Source organism: Mastomys coucha, chromosome X (assembly GCF_008632895.1).
Source record: "Mastomys coucha isolate ucsf_1 chromosome X, UCSF_Mcou_1, whole genome shotgun sequence".
NCBI classification, from domain to species: domain Eukaryota; kingdom Metazoa; phylum Chordata; class Mammalia; order Rodentia; family Muridae; genus Mastomys; species Mastomys coucha.
In genome coordinates, this window is record NC_045030.1 from 77453743 (window position 1) to 77468218 (window position 14476).

The 14476-nt window shown below is 36.0% G+C and overlaps 3 protein-coding genes across 4 annotated transcripts in view; 1 reads left to right on the forward strand and 2 right to left on the reverse strand.

Moving 5' to 3' along the window:
- Window positions 1-3635, reverse strand: part of Cmc4 (C-X9-C motif containing 4) — a 10874-nt gene extending 7239 nt beyond the window's left edge. The window contains exon 1 of the mRNA XM_031364744.1: window positions 3073-3635. The gene's annotated coding sequence lies outside the window, so the exon portion shown is untranslated. The remainder of the gene's footprint in view (window positions 1-3072) is intronic.
- The window catches only part of Mtcp1 (mature T cell proliferation 1), a 6714-nt gene extending 3079 nt beyond the window's left edge, over window positions 1-3635 (reverse strand). The window contains exon 1 of the mRNA XM_031364741.1: window positions 3073-3635. The gene's annotated coding sequence lies outside the window, so the exon portion shown is untranslated. The remainder of the gene's footprint in view (window positions 1-3072) is intronic.
- The window catches only part of Brcc3 (BRCA1/BRCA2-containing complex subunit 3), a 40170-nt gene continuing 29094 nt past the window's right edge, over window positions 3401-14476 (forward strand). For both annotated transcript variants that reach the window (XM_031364734.1, XM_031364736.1), the window contains exons 1-4: window positions 3401-3899; window positions 4488-4504; window positions 5339-5393; window positions 9923-10042. In XM_031364734.1, the coding sequence (XP_031220594.1) occupies window positions 3777-3899; window positions 4488-4504; window positions 5339-5393; window positions 9923-10042 (315 nt within the window). In that variant the 5' untranslated portion in view covers window positions 3401-3776. The remainder of the gene's footprint in view (window positions 3900-4487; window positions 4505-5338; window positions 5394-9922; window positions 10043-14476) is intronic.

The following is a 14476-nucleotide window of genomic DNA, read 5'->3' on the forward strand; positions in this document are numbered from 1 at the left end:
AAAAAAAAAAAAAAAAGGAAAAAAAGAAAGAAAAGAGAAAAAGAAAAGATAGAAAATAAAGAAAAGAATATAGTGGCTAATAAATAGGTATCATAGCTATCCATTTATTTTCTGAGTGATTATGACTTTGAACCTCTCACATGTTCCCCCTTTCACCTGGATGTACTCTCATTTCCAACTTATTTATGATAGAATCCTTTTTCTATAACCAACCCTCCTTTCTATATGGCAATATCACCTCTTCTGTACAGTCAAAAGTTACGAGTTATCTTGAATTTCTTTTCATTCAGTTGCTACAGTTTATGCAACCAATTCTAGCAATATCATTATTACCACTGTATTCAACCCCAAATTTCTTTCAGATACCAGGGCTGTCTCAAGCTGCATACTTTTGCTGTTCCATGAGTCTCTAACTATAAACTTTGTAATTTTTTTCATTTAGCAAATACAAATGTTCTGCCTTTCTTTTAGAGCTTTAGAAATATCATCCCCAGCAAATTCTAATATAAAAATGAGTACACACACACACACACACACACACACACACACACACGGGGAACATTTTGAAAGGAGGATCCCACTGTTAAAGGCTTCAAGACCATCTCAACTTCATAGATATAGATAGGTCTTAGCAACAACCAACATGTTGACATTTAAATTTCTTTTGAATCAAAACAAAACTTTATTGGTCATACTGACATTGAAAGGAAATAATTCCAGTAGAAGAGAAGGCAGATAGCATGTAATATTCTGAATTACTATGAGGCACTACAAAATCTTCTTAGAAGAAAGGCATTATAGTGTGCTGCTATGACCTCCAAAGGGTAACAGGTTGGGCACTGACAATATGAGCCTGGGAACAACACTTAGCACATTAACCTGGATTTATGTGTCCTACCATTAAGAGGGCAAATTGGCCCAGAGGCAATTCCAGTGATCAAGGGTCTAATAAGCCACCACATAACTATGAAACCATCGACACCCTCAGTAGAGAAATGCAAAGGCTTAGCAAAAGGCATCCAGATCAAAGTCTATAAAAAATCACATGTTGGATGAATGAAATACCATTTCTATAAATGTGATTCTTAGAACACTTTCCCAACATTTTCCTTGGTCAAATAAGTTTGGGAATATTGGAGATTATAAAAGCACATTAACATAGTAAAAATTCCAACCAATTTTACTGTACAGAGATTTTATGTAGTTTTAACATTTCCCAAATTTATTTGACTAGAGAACATTTTTTTGGCATATGGTATTTGATCACAAATCTCAGGATTCCCCCAACTAAGGAATATCTTAATCTCAGGATAAATTTAGTTACAAGGTACAATACAATACATAGAATATAACCTATGCAATTTAACTTAAAATACTATCAGTTTCAAATACAAATATGCCCCAAAATGTTTGTATAACTTTACAGCTATCACAACCACTAAAAGAGATTTCCTCCATAAAAGTTGCCTTCATTCCAAAAGCTATGTTGACTTAGACAGATTATTTTTAGATACTTTGTAAATTAGGTTCTAAATGAATGATGGAATACAGAAGAACTTTCTTTGGTTGTAATTAAATAGAACCATCATTTTTCCTTTACAGAAAAAAATGATTTTATATATTTTTCTTTAAAAGAGTATGATTTGTTTAATTTTGAGGTATTTAAGTTTTTTTAAATAGCATCAATAAGTTGAATGTCCTAATTATTTGAAGTTATTTAATAACATCATCCAATTATAATTTCAGTTGGCAAAGAACACAGGCCCAGGTATCAGACAACCTAATTTTTCTCTACTTAACTCTCTCTGAGGTATAAAATTATGAACACATTGATGGCAATGATACTTATTAAACACTTGTCATATGTTTTAACATATGTTTAGGTACATTGACTCATTTGATCTTCACAGTCTTCTTGGGATGCTATGAGTCGGGGATTAATATTATTCCCACTTAAAGGTGATGAATGTAAGGCACAAAGAAGTTAGGTAACTAGTCCACTAGTTCACACAGCTAGAGGCTGCAGAGCCTGATTCCCATTGAGGCAGTTTATACACACTATATATGTAAATTCTTAGTAGAGTCTTTAGTCCATAATAAGCTTGCTATAAATATTAATCATTATTTCCTTCTCCAGTCAAATATTTGGAGCTATGATAGTTAGCATGAACACTTTAGAATATGAGACTGACTAAAATCAACAAACAAAAGTATTTTTCTTCTTGAAGGTGACTAAACAAATTGATAAACTAAAAATATCCCTTAAGCAAATATAATAAGATGAGCAGTCTGTGCTGCCCCATCTAGGCAGGACATGTTAGCTATGAACAGTAACTGAAAATAACATATGATATAAAACTGAAACTTACAGAGAAAATATAGATAGGTCCAATTACACCTCTGCAATTTCTCCAATCTTTATCATTATAAAACTTAATCATGAAAAAATGTGGCCTAATCATTAGGCAAAAACAGAGGCTGTTAGGATATATATTGTACCACAGTGCTCTGGACTTGGGACAGTTTTTGTAGGGAGGCTTGGGTTGGAACTGACTTGGGAGAAAAGAGCAAAGCATCAACACCTCTTCAAGTAACACCTTGAATACAGTTCCCTTTCCAGTACTGCCATATCTGCCTGGCTTCAGAACTACAAAAGGAGTTTTAAAAAACAAATTCAAACAAAAGCATATGAGATGTGGAGGTTGTGTGGAATATATTTTGCATTCATTTATAATCAGTACTAAACCCCTTGTGTAATTGGTAAACTTGTACATTTTAAGGAAGATTGGTATATTTATCCCTCAGTTCATTGGCATATTTTAAAAATAAAATTAGTTTTATATATAAGTTAACCATGTCTGACACCAAGGAAAAGATCAGAGGAAATCTGTAATTTCCTAGAATTAGTTCCTTGATGTAATACATTCAAACTTGAACAATAAAGTCCCTCAATCCTTTTCTTCCTGTATCAGACAAATATATGACTAAAAGCTTTTGTAAAAAGTAGCAGCAAGCAAACTGAGTTACTTTTTCAGATACAGTAAAACACTGTTTCTGTCAAAGGTTACTCACATGAATAAAATGTTTCTTGGACTAATTATTCCGCCTCCAGCACAGCTAGGCTAAAACTTCCAGGTCCCCCACCCCGGGACACTCAAGCAGGGATCGCGATGTGAGCCTAGGACGAACCAAGGGGCAGCCCGAGCCGAGGTCACTAGAACTGAAGGTAGGAGGTTCAGGCCAGCAGCTGGAAGTGGTCCAAGGGCTGTGAGTTGGAAATAAAACAAAATAAAACAAAACCTTAACTGTTTTAGGACCGACTTTCAAAAGAGGCCCTTATTCGCGGCGAAGTCGCCTCAAAGAGCTGTCCGTGACGCATGTAGGCCGCGCCCGGCTCTCATCAGCGGGCGGGCAAAATGGGTGCCAGCACTACGAAGGCGTCTGCCCTGGCGGCCTGGAGCTACTCACAGCCCAAGTCCGCCCCAGCGGGGAAGCACCGCCTCCTGCTGCCCAGCTAGCTGCCCAGCCTGCCACACAGACCTCCTTCTCCAGCCACCACCCAACGTCCTACTGCTTTGCTAGCAGAGACCAACCCGAGCTTCTCCCAGGTGCGGCTAGGCGGGTACTGCCTATGAGCCCCAGGCTCCGCCCCTGTGGAACCCGCGCCTCTAGGCCAGGGCTGGGCGGAGCTTCAAGCACAGGACTCGTAAGGCTGCGTCTGAGCACCGGGTTGGACAAGCTGCTGTGCACCCTTGGCGGACGTGAGTGGAAAGAAGATGGCGGTGCAGGTGGTGCAAGCTGTGCAGGCGGTTCATCTGGAGTCTGACGCTTTCCTAGTTTGTCTCAACCATGCTCTGAGCACAGAAAAGGAGGAGGTGATGGGACTATGTATAGGGGAGGTAAGTCGAGGAACTTGACTGAAATCCTGCTGATCAGTACCCAGTGGTCCTTGAGGCGGCTAGGAGGCCAAAGAACGTGATTTGGACCCTTTGAGTTTTTTAATGCTGTCGCGAGGTACTTTTCCTCTGGCTCTCTGATCCATGCTTATATTCCTGTAAACCCTCAGCGGTACGCATGAACTCTGGGGATGGGGGTTATCATACCAGTGATTAAAACCAGGCCAGAAACACGTTTTGGTATGAGTTATCGAGGTATTAGAAAACAAGTAACCCACGGTTACAGCCTCGTGTCTTGCCACCAGTTTTTCCTATGAGAAGCAGAACTATCTATCAGTAAAACATTTTTAAAGAACAGCAAAGAACTCCAAACAGAAGGGTTTCATGGACTCCAAAGTCTCTGTTGTGGTTAGATGTTACAGATACTTGAAAGTAGATGAGAAAGTACAGTGTAGCTTTAAAGTACTCAGAAGGAGTTCTCCAGTCTTTCATACTGTTGTGTGTGAACATATGGCCTAATTTTCATGTAAATCTGCATCCCTATAACTAAATAAATGTGTCATTTATGTTTTCTGCTCTTTCCTACTCTAGTTGAATGATGACATAAGGTAAGACTGTATTTGTTTATTTACATATTATAATCTCTAAATTGATTCTTAGTGAAGAATTACAGCAATTTTGGTAACAGTATTTACATGTTTTATCTTAATATTAACAGTATAGAGATGCCTCACTATAATATGAGTTCTACCGTAAACCTAAAGATTCATTTTAACCTTATATAATAGCATAATTTTTATTTAAAATATATATATGCTCCTTTCTGGAAAATCTGGCTGAAAGAACCAACATCATAAGTGAATTTGTAAACGTTCTTAAACATAGAATTTTGTTGGAGCTCCAGGAGCCTAATTGATTACTGCATGATTAGTTAAATGTATAGAACTTGGCTGACTGGAATAAAGGCAGCTTGTTAAAAATGACTATCAGTATACTTGACATTTGGTTCTATTGCATTCCATTTTCTTGCTTTATGTGTTTTATATCTCTCTTCCCTGAAACACCAGGGATAGGCCACTTACTTTCCTTGTGGCAGATAATGCCTACATATTGAGAGACTTTTCCCTTGTTGAGCCATCACCCATCTAAATTATCAGTGGATTTCTGTCCCACCCCTGTGAACACTATAGATCCTAGAGGTACCCAGTAGCTTGAAAGCTTCAGAGATGGTAAAACCTTTGGGTCTCTATTGTTTAAACTGCAAAGCATAGCTTATTGTTTATCAAGTCTCCTCCTTAAAACCTGGAATCTATTCTGTTCCTCTTCCTCCCTCTTCTGTTTCAGCTAAGGTTACATTGCAAAAACTGTTTATCTTATTTTCCCTTGACTCCTTTTTGTATTCTAAACTCCAATTACTCTCTTTTCTAATCTATCTCCAATAGGAGTGACTCCAAATTTACATATACTGGAACTGAAGTGCGCATAGTCCCAGAAAAGGTATGTATGATAAAATTCTGCATGATCAAAATTTATGGCTGGGGAGAAATTTCAGCATTCTGTTTGATGACTTCAGCCAGGATATTTATCCACTTTGTAATTATGTGGCATAGTTTTTTCCATACTAAAATCAGATGAAAATTTTCCTTAGAATGGGACCTAGTTAGTTTCTGTGCTTTGTAGGAACCTGATCAACATTCTTTTCTTCTCCTTGCAGTTGCTGCCTATTTTCAAGCCTAAGTCCTAAGACTTTGAAATTTGGTTCATATTTCTTGTTACCTCTTTACCCAATCCTCAATAGTCTATTTATACTTTGTAAAGGCAATCTATCCATGATGTTGTGATAGGCCACTCTGGCTTTTCTCCTGAGTGTTCACTCCCACCTCAGTTTTCCTGCCATTCTCTAGGCTAATTGTACAAAACTAGTTAGATTTTCCTTCAGTATATTAGAGCCCAAGGAGTCTGTAAAATACAATAAAAGTAATTATTTCTTATCCTGCTCCAAGCTACTAGGCAAAGCATCTACTTACTTACTATCTTTATTTACTATATACAAATTCCTTCACTATAACCTCTAAGCTTTCTTTCTTCCTGTATTAAAGTTTTCTGGAGGAACAGAAACAATAGAATTGAAATCTCTTTCTTACAAAAGGGAATTTATAGGATTTATTACCCAGTTGGTGCCTGGGTGGTCCAAAATTGGCTGTCTGCTTGCTGGAGAGTGGGATAATTCCATACAGGCTAGATTGAAAAGCTGAAAGCCTCAGCTCAAGGATAAATACTGCAGCCCCACTGCATGCCTGGAAACTCCCAGGAGTTTAGCTGGTATGCATCTTCAATGGATGGCTGAAGGCTATGGGGTCTGGTGGTTGTGGGTGATGGATACAATGCTGCATGCACTAGCTCAGGAAGGATGGAGCTAGCCTGCCCTGGCAGGTTTGCTCTTCTCTTTCCTTAATTCAACCTGGACTCCCAGACTATTGCTTGGAGAATCTACATCCAGAGGGAGAGACTCTCCTGCAAATCTGTCCTCTTTGAAAATGCTGGAACAGGCACACCAGCAGTAAGAGTCCCTATTCTTACTCTAGAAACCACTCAACTCAACCAAATTGACAACCTAGATTTACCATAACATTTCTCCTATGTATTAGGCTACAAATAATATACTTAAGTCACTCTCAATTTTAAAAAGGAATAAAAACCTACATATTAATTTTATACATGCCTTTGGTCACTACTCTTTTGTAAACTTTTTCCCCTTGATTTTAGCATGTTTGTATGCTAATATTTATAACTCTTATTAGCAGCTTATAAAATCCAATCTGATGATGAACTATTTTTACTGTTTTTCCAATAATACAATTTTGTAATACCTTAATAAACTCACTGTAAGCCGGGTGGTGGTGGCGCACGCCTTTAATCCCAGCACTTGGGAGGCAGAGGCAGGCGGATTTCTGAGTTCGAGGCCAGCCTGGTCTACAGAGTGAGTTCCAGGACAGCCAGAGCTATACAGAGAAACCCTGTCTCGAAAAACAAACAAAACAAACAAACAAAAAAAACAAACAAAAAAAAAACCCAAAAAACAAAATAAACTCACTGTAAGCTGAAAGTATCATATACCCAAGTGTATAATACACCTAAACACTAATACCAAACACTAATCCTAGCACACTATGCATTATTAGTTGTTTATCCTCATGATTGCATAGCTCACTAAAAACAGTTCAGATTTTCAAAAATGTATTAGGCTACATGTTTATCACCAGCCCAGGAGAAGATTCAGATTTAAAGTACAATTTCTATCAAATGTATACCTCCTCCCCATCACTGTAAAGTTGAAAAATCCTTGGTTAAATAATTATAAGTTGAGGAGTATTCATAATAAAATTTTAGAACATTTGTTATGTTAATTTATACCCTTTTTAGATTAACATTGTTACTACTGTTTTGTACACTCTATATTCGTTGTGTTTATACAGATATATTTATGGCACTTACCTTTTTGTTACTTTCTGGAATTACTTTTCTTTCTGAAGAACTTTAATATTTCTGTTTTTATAATTCCCTCCATTGGTTATCTGAATATATCTTTTATTTTGTCTGCAGTTTAAAGGATACATTCTTTGACTATAGAATTCCTGGTTTGCATCTATTTCATTTTAGTATTCTAAGATGTAATCTTTGGGATTTCATAGTTCCTATTGAAAAGTCAGTTATTTGTCTTGTTATTCTTTGAGAGGCTATGTATACATCTATCTCTGTTTCTGATTTTATTTTTCATCTGCTTTACACCTGCCACACATTGTACCAGTTATTGGTGAGAAAGCATAAATGAAATATTATCTCTGTTCCTGAGAAGCTTGCATTCTAATAGAAGAGAAAAGTGTGAAAATAATTATGACACAAAGTGTGTTCTAGCAAAACTAGGTGCATAGTGATTATGAAAGAATACATATGCAGGAGAAAATGATTTTATATTTATAATATGATCAGGAACTTAATATGAAAGTACTCACAGAATATTTGTGAAAATATTTATACAGAAGGGAAAATGTGTGAAAAGCTACTGAACCATAACACATGATTTATAGAAACTCAAAGTAATACAATAATAGAAAAGCATAACAACCTTCTGAGATACAAGCTCTATAGACCTATCTGTGTTGTGTTTTCAAGAAATTATAAAGCCAGGTGTGATTGTTCACACTTGTAATCTCAACATTAAAGAGGTTGGAGCAGAAGGATTATTGTGAATTTCAGGCTAACCTAAGCTACAAAATGAGTTGCAGACCATCCTGTGCTATAGAGTGAGGCCTTGTCAAACAACAACAAATAGAAAGGTTATTCCTTGAGCAACATTTTATTAAATTTTTTTAAAGAATAGTCAGCATTTTTTATGCAAATTGTACCTTGTCTTGATTTTTGTCTGTTCAGGATAGTTTATCCTACCAAAATGCTGACTATTCTTTTAACTACATTCACACTTTCTTTAATAAGTATCTACAGCCAAAAGATGAAAATAAAGTCAATATAAGGGTATATTTCATTTAGGTCTAATATGAAAAGTATTATTTCAATATGTAGTCAAATGTTGAGATATTTCACATTCTTCCCACCCACTCCCTTTTTAGTAAGACTTTTAAAGATTTATTTATTTAGTTAGTTAGTTAGTTAGTTTGTGTATTATGAGTACACTGTAGCGATCTTCAGGCACCCCAGAAGAGGGCATCAGATCCCATTACAGATGGTTGTGAGCCACCATGTGGTTGCTGAAAATTGAGTTGGGACCTCTGGAATAGCAGCCAGTGCTTTTAACCACTGAGCCATCTCTCTAGCCCCTGATAAGCCTTTTAATCACAGTGGGATTACATTTATGGTTCATTTAAAAATTAGACTTGACATATTTTAAGAGCTGTGCCTAATGGCTTCTATATTGTACAGTAGGGAGATCATAGCTTCAAAAAATTGCTTTCAGATTTCATCTTTGTCCTTTCACTTCTGACATTGAAAGCCACTCCCCACCCCTACCCTAAACTTGAACCATTTCACTGCTCTTTATGTCTTCTTTGTCTTTCTTCTCTCTTTTACTCTACAATATTCTAAATGTAGGCACCTCTCTTGATTTAGGGCCCAGCCCTCTGGTGGTTACCTTATGATAGTTTTGTTGATGATTCCCAACTGATTCTGTTTGAACCTAAGCTACAATTGTACTTAAAAAGAACATTGCAGTATTTAATTTTCTTTCTTCGAGTTCCTCCTGTAAGCTACTGCATGATATTAAAAACTTTGTATATTTTTTTCATTTTATCTGTTCTTAGCCTTACCATTCCACCTCAAACTCTGAAAATCTCTCAAACATTTTATTCACACTGTACCTCTTTTGTAGTTCATATGTCTATTTGGTAACTACAGAAATTCTATATGTCCACACACAGCAATCAACAAATATATACATTTGCCTACCTTCTCTATGGATAATTTTTTCTAATTCTCAGTTCTTCTAACACCAATTGTCTCCATTATTTTACTGAAGTTTTATCCATAGTAGTTTCTTCTCAACCATACTCCTTGCCTTTTGAATGCTGTTTTATATTCCTTAATATGATAATGCATTTTGTACAACTTAGATGAATATTCAAAGTGTACGTTCTCGATCTAAGTACTCTGAAATATATATATCTTGATTTAGATATGGTGCATTTAAAACATTTATTTACTGGGAATAGTGATGCATGCCTATAACTCTAGCACTTGGGAAGCAGAGGTAGGAGGATCAGGAGTTCATGTCCATCCCAAGCTATATAGGAAGTTGGAGGCCCGCCTGGACTACATGAAACTCTGTCTCAAAAATACAAAAAAAATTAATTAAATAAACCAAACATTGCATTGATAAGAAAAGCATGAGGTTTTGAAAGTGAAATTCCCTACTGCTACTTTAATAAAATGTAATCCTATAATTATAGGAAATTGGCAAAGAAAGTGTTATTGGCCAAAGACAGAAGTAACCATTTTTATGGATTTTCCTATAGATGGATACCATCAGAATTGTTCATATCCATTCTGTCATCATCTTGCGGCGTTCTGACAAGAGAAAGGACCGTGTAGAAATTTCTCCAGAGCAGCTGTCTGCAGCCTCAACAGAGGCAGAAATATCCTTAATAATACGTGAGATGCTTTGTAGGCTCTGGGCCATACCAATGTAATTGCTATAGTCTTACTTTAGTTAGTTCCATAAATTTTCTCCCTGGTGAATATTCCCCCATCTTCATATTTACCCTGTAGATCTAATTATTTGGAAAAATAATCTTTCCTCCTGCCCCCTTGTGTGTGCATGTATTCAGGTATTGTTTCTTAAACATTTTCTACATTTAAAAAATTTACTTTACAAAGTAGCAAGTTTTTATATATTTTCCTACATTCTTACTTTCATTGGACTCCCCTTATTCCATCTGTTCCATCCCTGCTCCCTCAACCTGTGGCCCTAATCTGTCCTAAGTATTTTCTTTCTGCTTACACAATGTGTTCTATTACTCAGTCCATTCTGCTTTCTTAAAGCCTTATTCCTACCCCTCATGGGCCTCTTTGTATTTTCTTCATGTCTACACACATTTATTCCCATGAAAATACACATATATAAAAGTTAAAAGCTAGGATCCAAATATGAAAAGAACACATGCTATTTGTCTTTCTGGCTCTAGATTAGCTCATTCAATATAATGTTTTCTAATTCCGTTTAGTTACAAATCCTAAAAGCTCAATAATGATTTTGTTGTGTGTTTTTACCATATTTTAATTATCCATTCATTGATTGATGGCATCTAGGCTGCTTTGATTTCCTTGTTATTGTGAATAGAGCAGCAATGAACATGAGTGTACAAGTATCTCTGTAGTAGGCTATGGAGTTTTTGGAGTATATTCCTGGGAATGGTATAGCTGTGTCTTATTGTAGTTATATTTGAGTTATATATTTGAGGAACTTTCTTACTGATTTCCATCATCACAGTACCAGTTTACACTCCCACCAATAATAGTTCCTTTCCCCTATAGCCTTTCTAGCATTTCTTGTCAAATTTTTCTTTTTTCTTTTTTTTTTGTTTTGTTTTGTTTTGCTTTGTTTTGTTTTTTCGAGACAGGGTTTCTCTGTATAGCCCTGGCTGTCCTGGAACTCACTCTGTAGACCAGGTTGGCCTCAAACTCAGAAATCTGCCTGCCTTTGCCTCCCAAGTGCTGGGATTAAAGGCGTGCGCCACCACTGCCCGGCTCACACCTAGCTTTTTTGTATATATTTCAAATTTTACGCTGTGTATGTATACTATCTATATTTAAAATTTACTTTTTTGCTATCAATAGGTCCATTTTGTAATAAATTGTTATATTGAATTTAACATTTCTATGTTAATTCATTGGAATTCAGTAACACACTTTGTATCATCAATATCTGTTTTTTTTTTTTTCAAGTCAGGGTTTCTCTGTGTAGTCCTGGCTGTCTTGAAACTTGCTTTGCAGACCAGGCTAGCCTTGAACTCAAGTCCACCTGTCCCTGTCTCTAAGTGCTGGGATTAAAGGCATGTGCCACCACCAGCTAGCCAGTATTATTATTTGGAGTATAGTCTTCCAGTCAGACAGAAAATACAGAAGCAATAATGTTATTTTCTTTTTCCTGTGTCTAGATTTTAGGATTTAAAATTTTTATATACATTTAGAGTATTTTGTTGATGTCACATATTTTCTTTATAGATTTCAAATTTTATATTTTATAATAACTTGAAATATGAATAAGATATAGAATGTTCTGGATTGTATACAACCTTTTAAAAATAATTTTCGGGGGCTGGAGAGATGGCTCAGAGGTTCTGAGCACTGACTGCTCTTCCAGAGGTCCTGAGTTCAATTCCAAGCAACCATATGACGGCTCACAGCCATCTATAATAGGATCCAATACCCTCTTCTGGTATGTCTGAAGACAGCCACAGTGTACTCACATATATAAAATAAATCTTTAAAAAAATACTTCTTTTCAAAGATCATGGATTGATTATATATAAAAATACTCCCTAACTAGTCAAATAATATTTTAATATTCAAGTGTATTTATGCTTTGTATGTTTATATTATTTTGAACCAATTTTTACCTTATAATAGAGTTGTTTACACAAATTTATCAAATATTTAAGAAATTAGACAAAATAGTCATGAAAAATTGCTACTATAGTATTTTTTGAAAAAGCAGTGTTTGTTTTATTTTAAGCATATGGGTGTTTTGCCTGCATGTATGTATGCCACATGTATGCCTAAGGCCCAAGGAGGCCTAGAAGAGGGTATCAGAGTCCTCTAGATATTGGAATTTATAGGCCTTGGTCTTCTGGAAGAGCAGCCAGACATCTCTTCATTACTTCCTATAGATTTTTTTTGGCTTTTGTTTTATACATTTTCTATCCACCGTGAAATCTGTTCCTTTAGGAGAGTAGTAGCTTTTTATCTTGGTAATATCATCACTGCTGCTTTCTTAGCTTGGTGTAGCAGTCAGTCATTACAGGGTTTCTGAACACACAGTAGTTGCTCTGCAGTATCAGTTGGATCATTGAAATTTGATGACATTGGTATTCATCCTTTCTGGATATTTAAACTGCAGGGCCATATTATTAGCCACTTCTACAACTTTTGTTAGAGTCTAAAGCTTCTTAAAATATAGTTTACTTCATTTTGCATCATGGTTATATTTGTAATGCAACAATATATATATTTTTTGTGATTCCTAGCTCTGAACCTTTTTTATTTTTATTTATTTTTTGGAGAGAAAAGAGTATATTTTATCTTATATCTTACAGTACATTATGAATGGTAGTCAAGACAAAAAATCAAACTTGAACTTGGAGGCAGGCACTGAAGAAGAGGTCATGAAAGAATAGAATGACTATCTTGTGCAGACTGATTTCTTATTCCAGCTGTTCAGGAATGGCACTATACTTGGAGTAGTAAATCATCTGTCAAGAAAATACTCCTGTTAAACTATATTTGATTTAAAAAAAAAAGAACAAAAGAAAGGAAGGAAGGAAGAAAAGAAAGAAAGATAGATTTTCTCAAAGAACCAGCTCCTGGTTTTGTTGATTCTTTGTATAGTTCTTTTTGTTTCTACTTGGTTGATTTCAGCCCTGAGTTTGATTATTTTCTATCATCTGCTCCTCTTGGATGTATTTTCTTCTTTTTCTTCTAGAGCTTTCAGGTGTGCTGTTAAGCTGCTAGTGTATGCTCTCTCTAGTTTCTTTTTGGAGGCACTCAGAGCTATGAGTTTTCCTTGTAGCACTTCTTTCATTGTGTCCCATAAGTTCGGGTATGTTGTGTCTTCATTTTCATTTAATTCTAAAAAGTCTTTAATTTCTTTCTTTATTTCATCCTTGGCCAAGTTATCATTGAGTAAGGTGTTGTACAGCTTCCATTTGTATATGGGCTTTCTGTTATTTTTGTTGTTATTGAAGACCAGCCTTAGTCCATGGTGATCTGATAGGATGCATGGGATTATTTCAGTCTTCTTGTATCTGTTGGTTCCTGTTTTTTGACCAGTTATATGGTCAGTTTTGGAGAAGGTGCCATGACGTGCTGAGAAGAAGGTATATTCTTTTGTTTTATGATGAAATGTTCTATAAATGTATATTAAATCCATTTGGTCCATCATTTCTATTAGTTTTATTGTGACTCTGTTTAATTTCTGTTTCTGTGATCTGTTCATTGATGAGAGTGGGGTGTTGAAGTCTCCCACTATTATTGTGTGCTGTGCAATGTGTGCTTTAAGCTTTAGTAAAGTTCCTTTCTTTTTTTTTAAAAAAAAAGAAAAAGACTTATTTATGAGCCGGGCAGTGGTGGTGCACACCTTTAATCCCAGAACTTGGGAGGCAGATGCAGGTGGATTTCTGAGTTCAAGGCCAGCCTGGTCTACAGAGTGAGTTCCAGGAGAGCCAGGGATACACAGAGATATCCTGTCTGGAAAATCCAATATATATATATATTTATATATATGTACACTGTCGCTGTCTTCAGACACACCGGAAAAGAGCATCAGATTCTTATTTAAAGATTAATTTATTTATTACATGAAAATATACTGTAGCTGTTTCCAGACACATGAGAAGAGGGCATCGGATCTCATTATAGATAGTTGTGAACCACTGTGTGGTTGCTGGGATTTGAACTCAGGACCTGCAGAAGAGCAGTCAGTGCTCTTAACCACTGAGCCATCTCTCCAGCTCCCAGTAAAGTTTGTTTTATGAATGTGGGTGCCCTTGCATTTGGAGCTTACATGTTCAGAATTGAGAATTATTCTTGGTAGATTTTTCCTTTGATGAGTATGAAGTATCCATCTTTATCTTTTTTGATAACTTTTGGTGAAAGTCGATTTTATTCAATATTAGAATGGCTACTCCAGCTTATTTCTTGGGATCATTTCTTTTTTTTTTTAATTTATTTATTTATTATATGTAAGTACACTGTAGCTGTCCTCAGACACACCAGAAGAGGGCGTCAGATCTCATCACGGGTGGTTATGAGCCACCATGTGGTTTCTGGGATTTGAACTCATGACCTTCCCC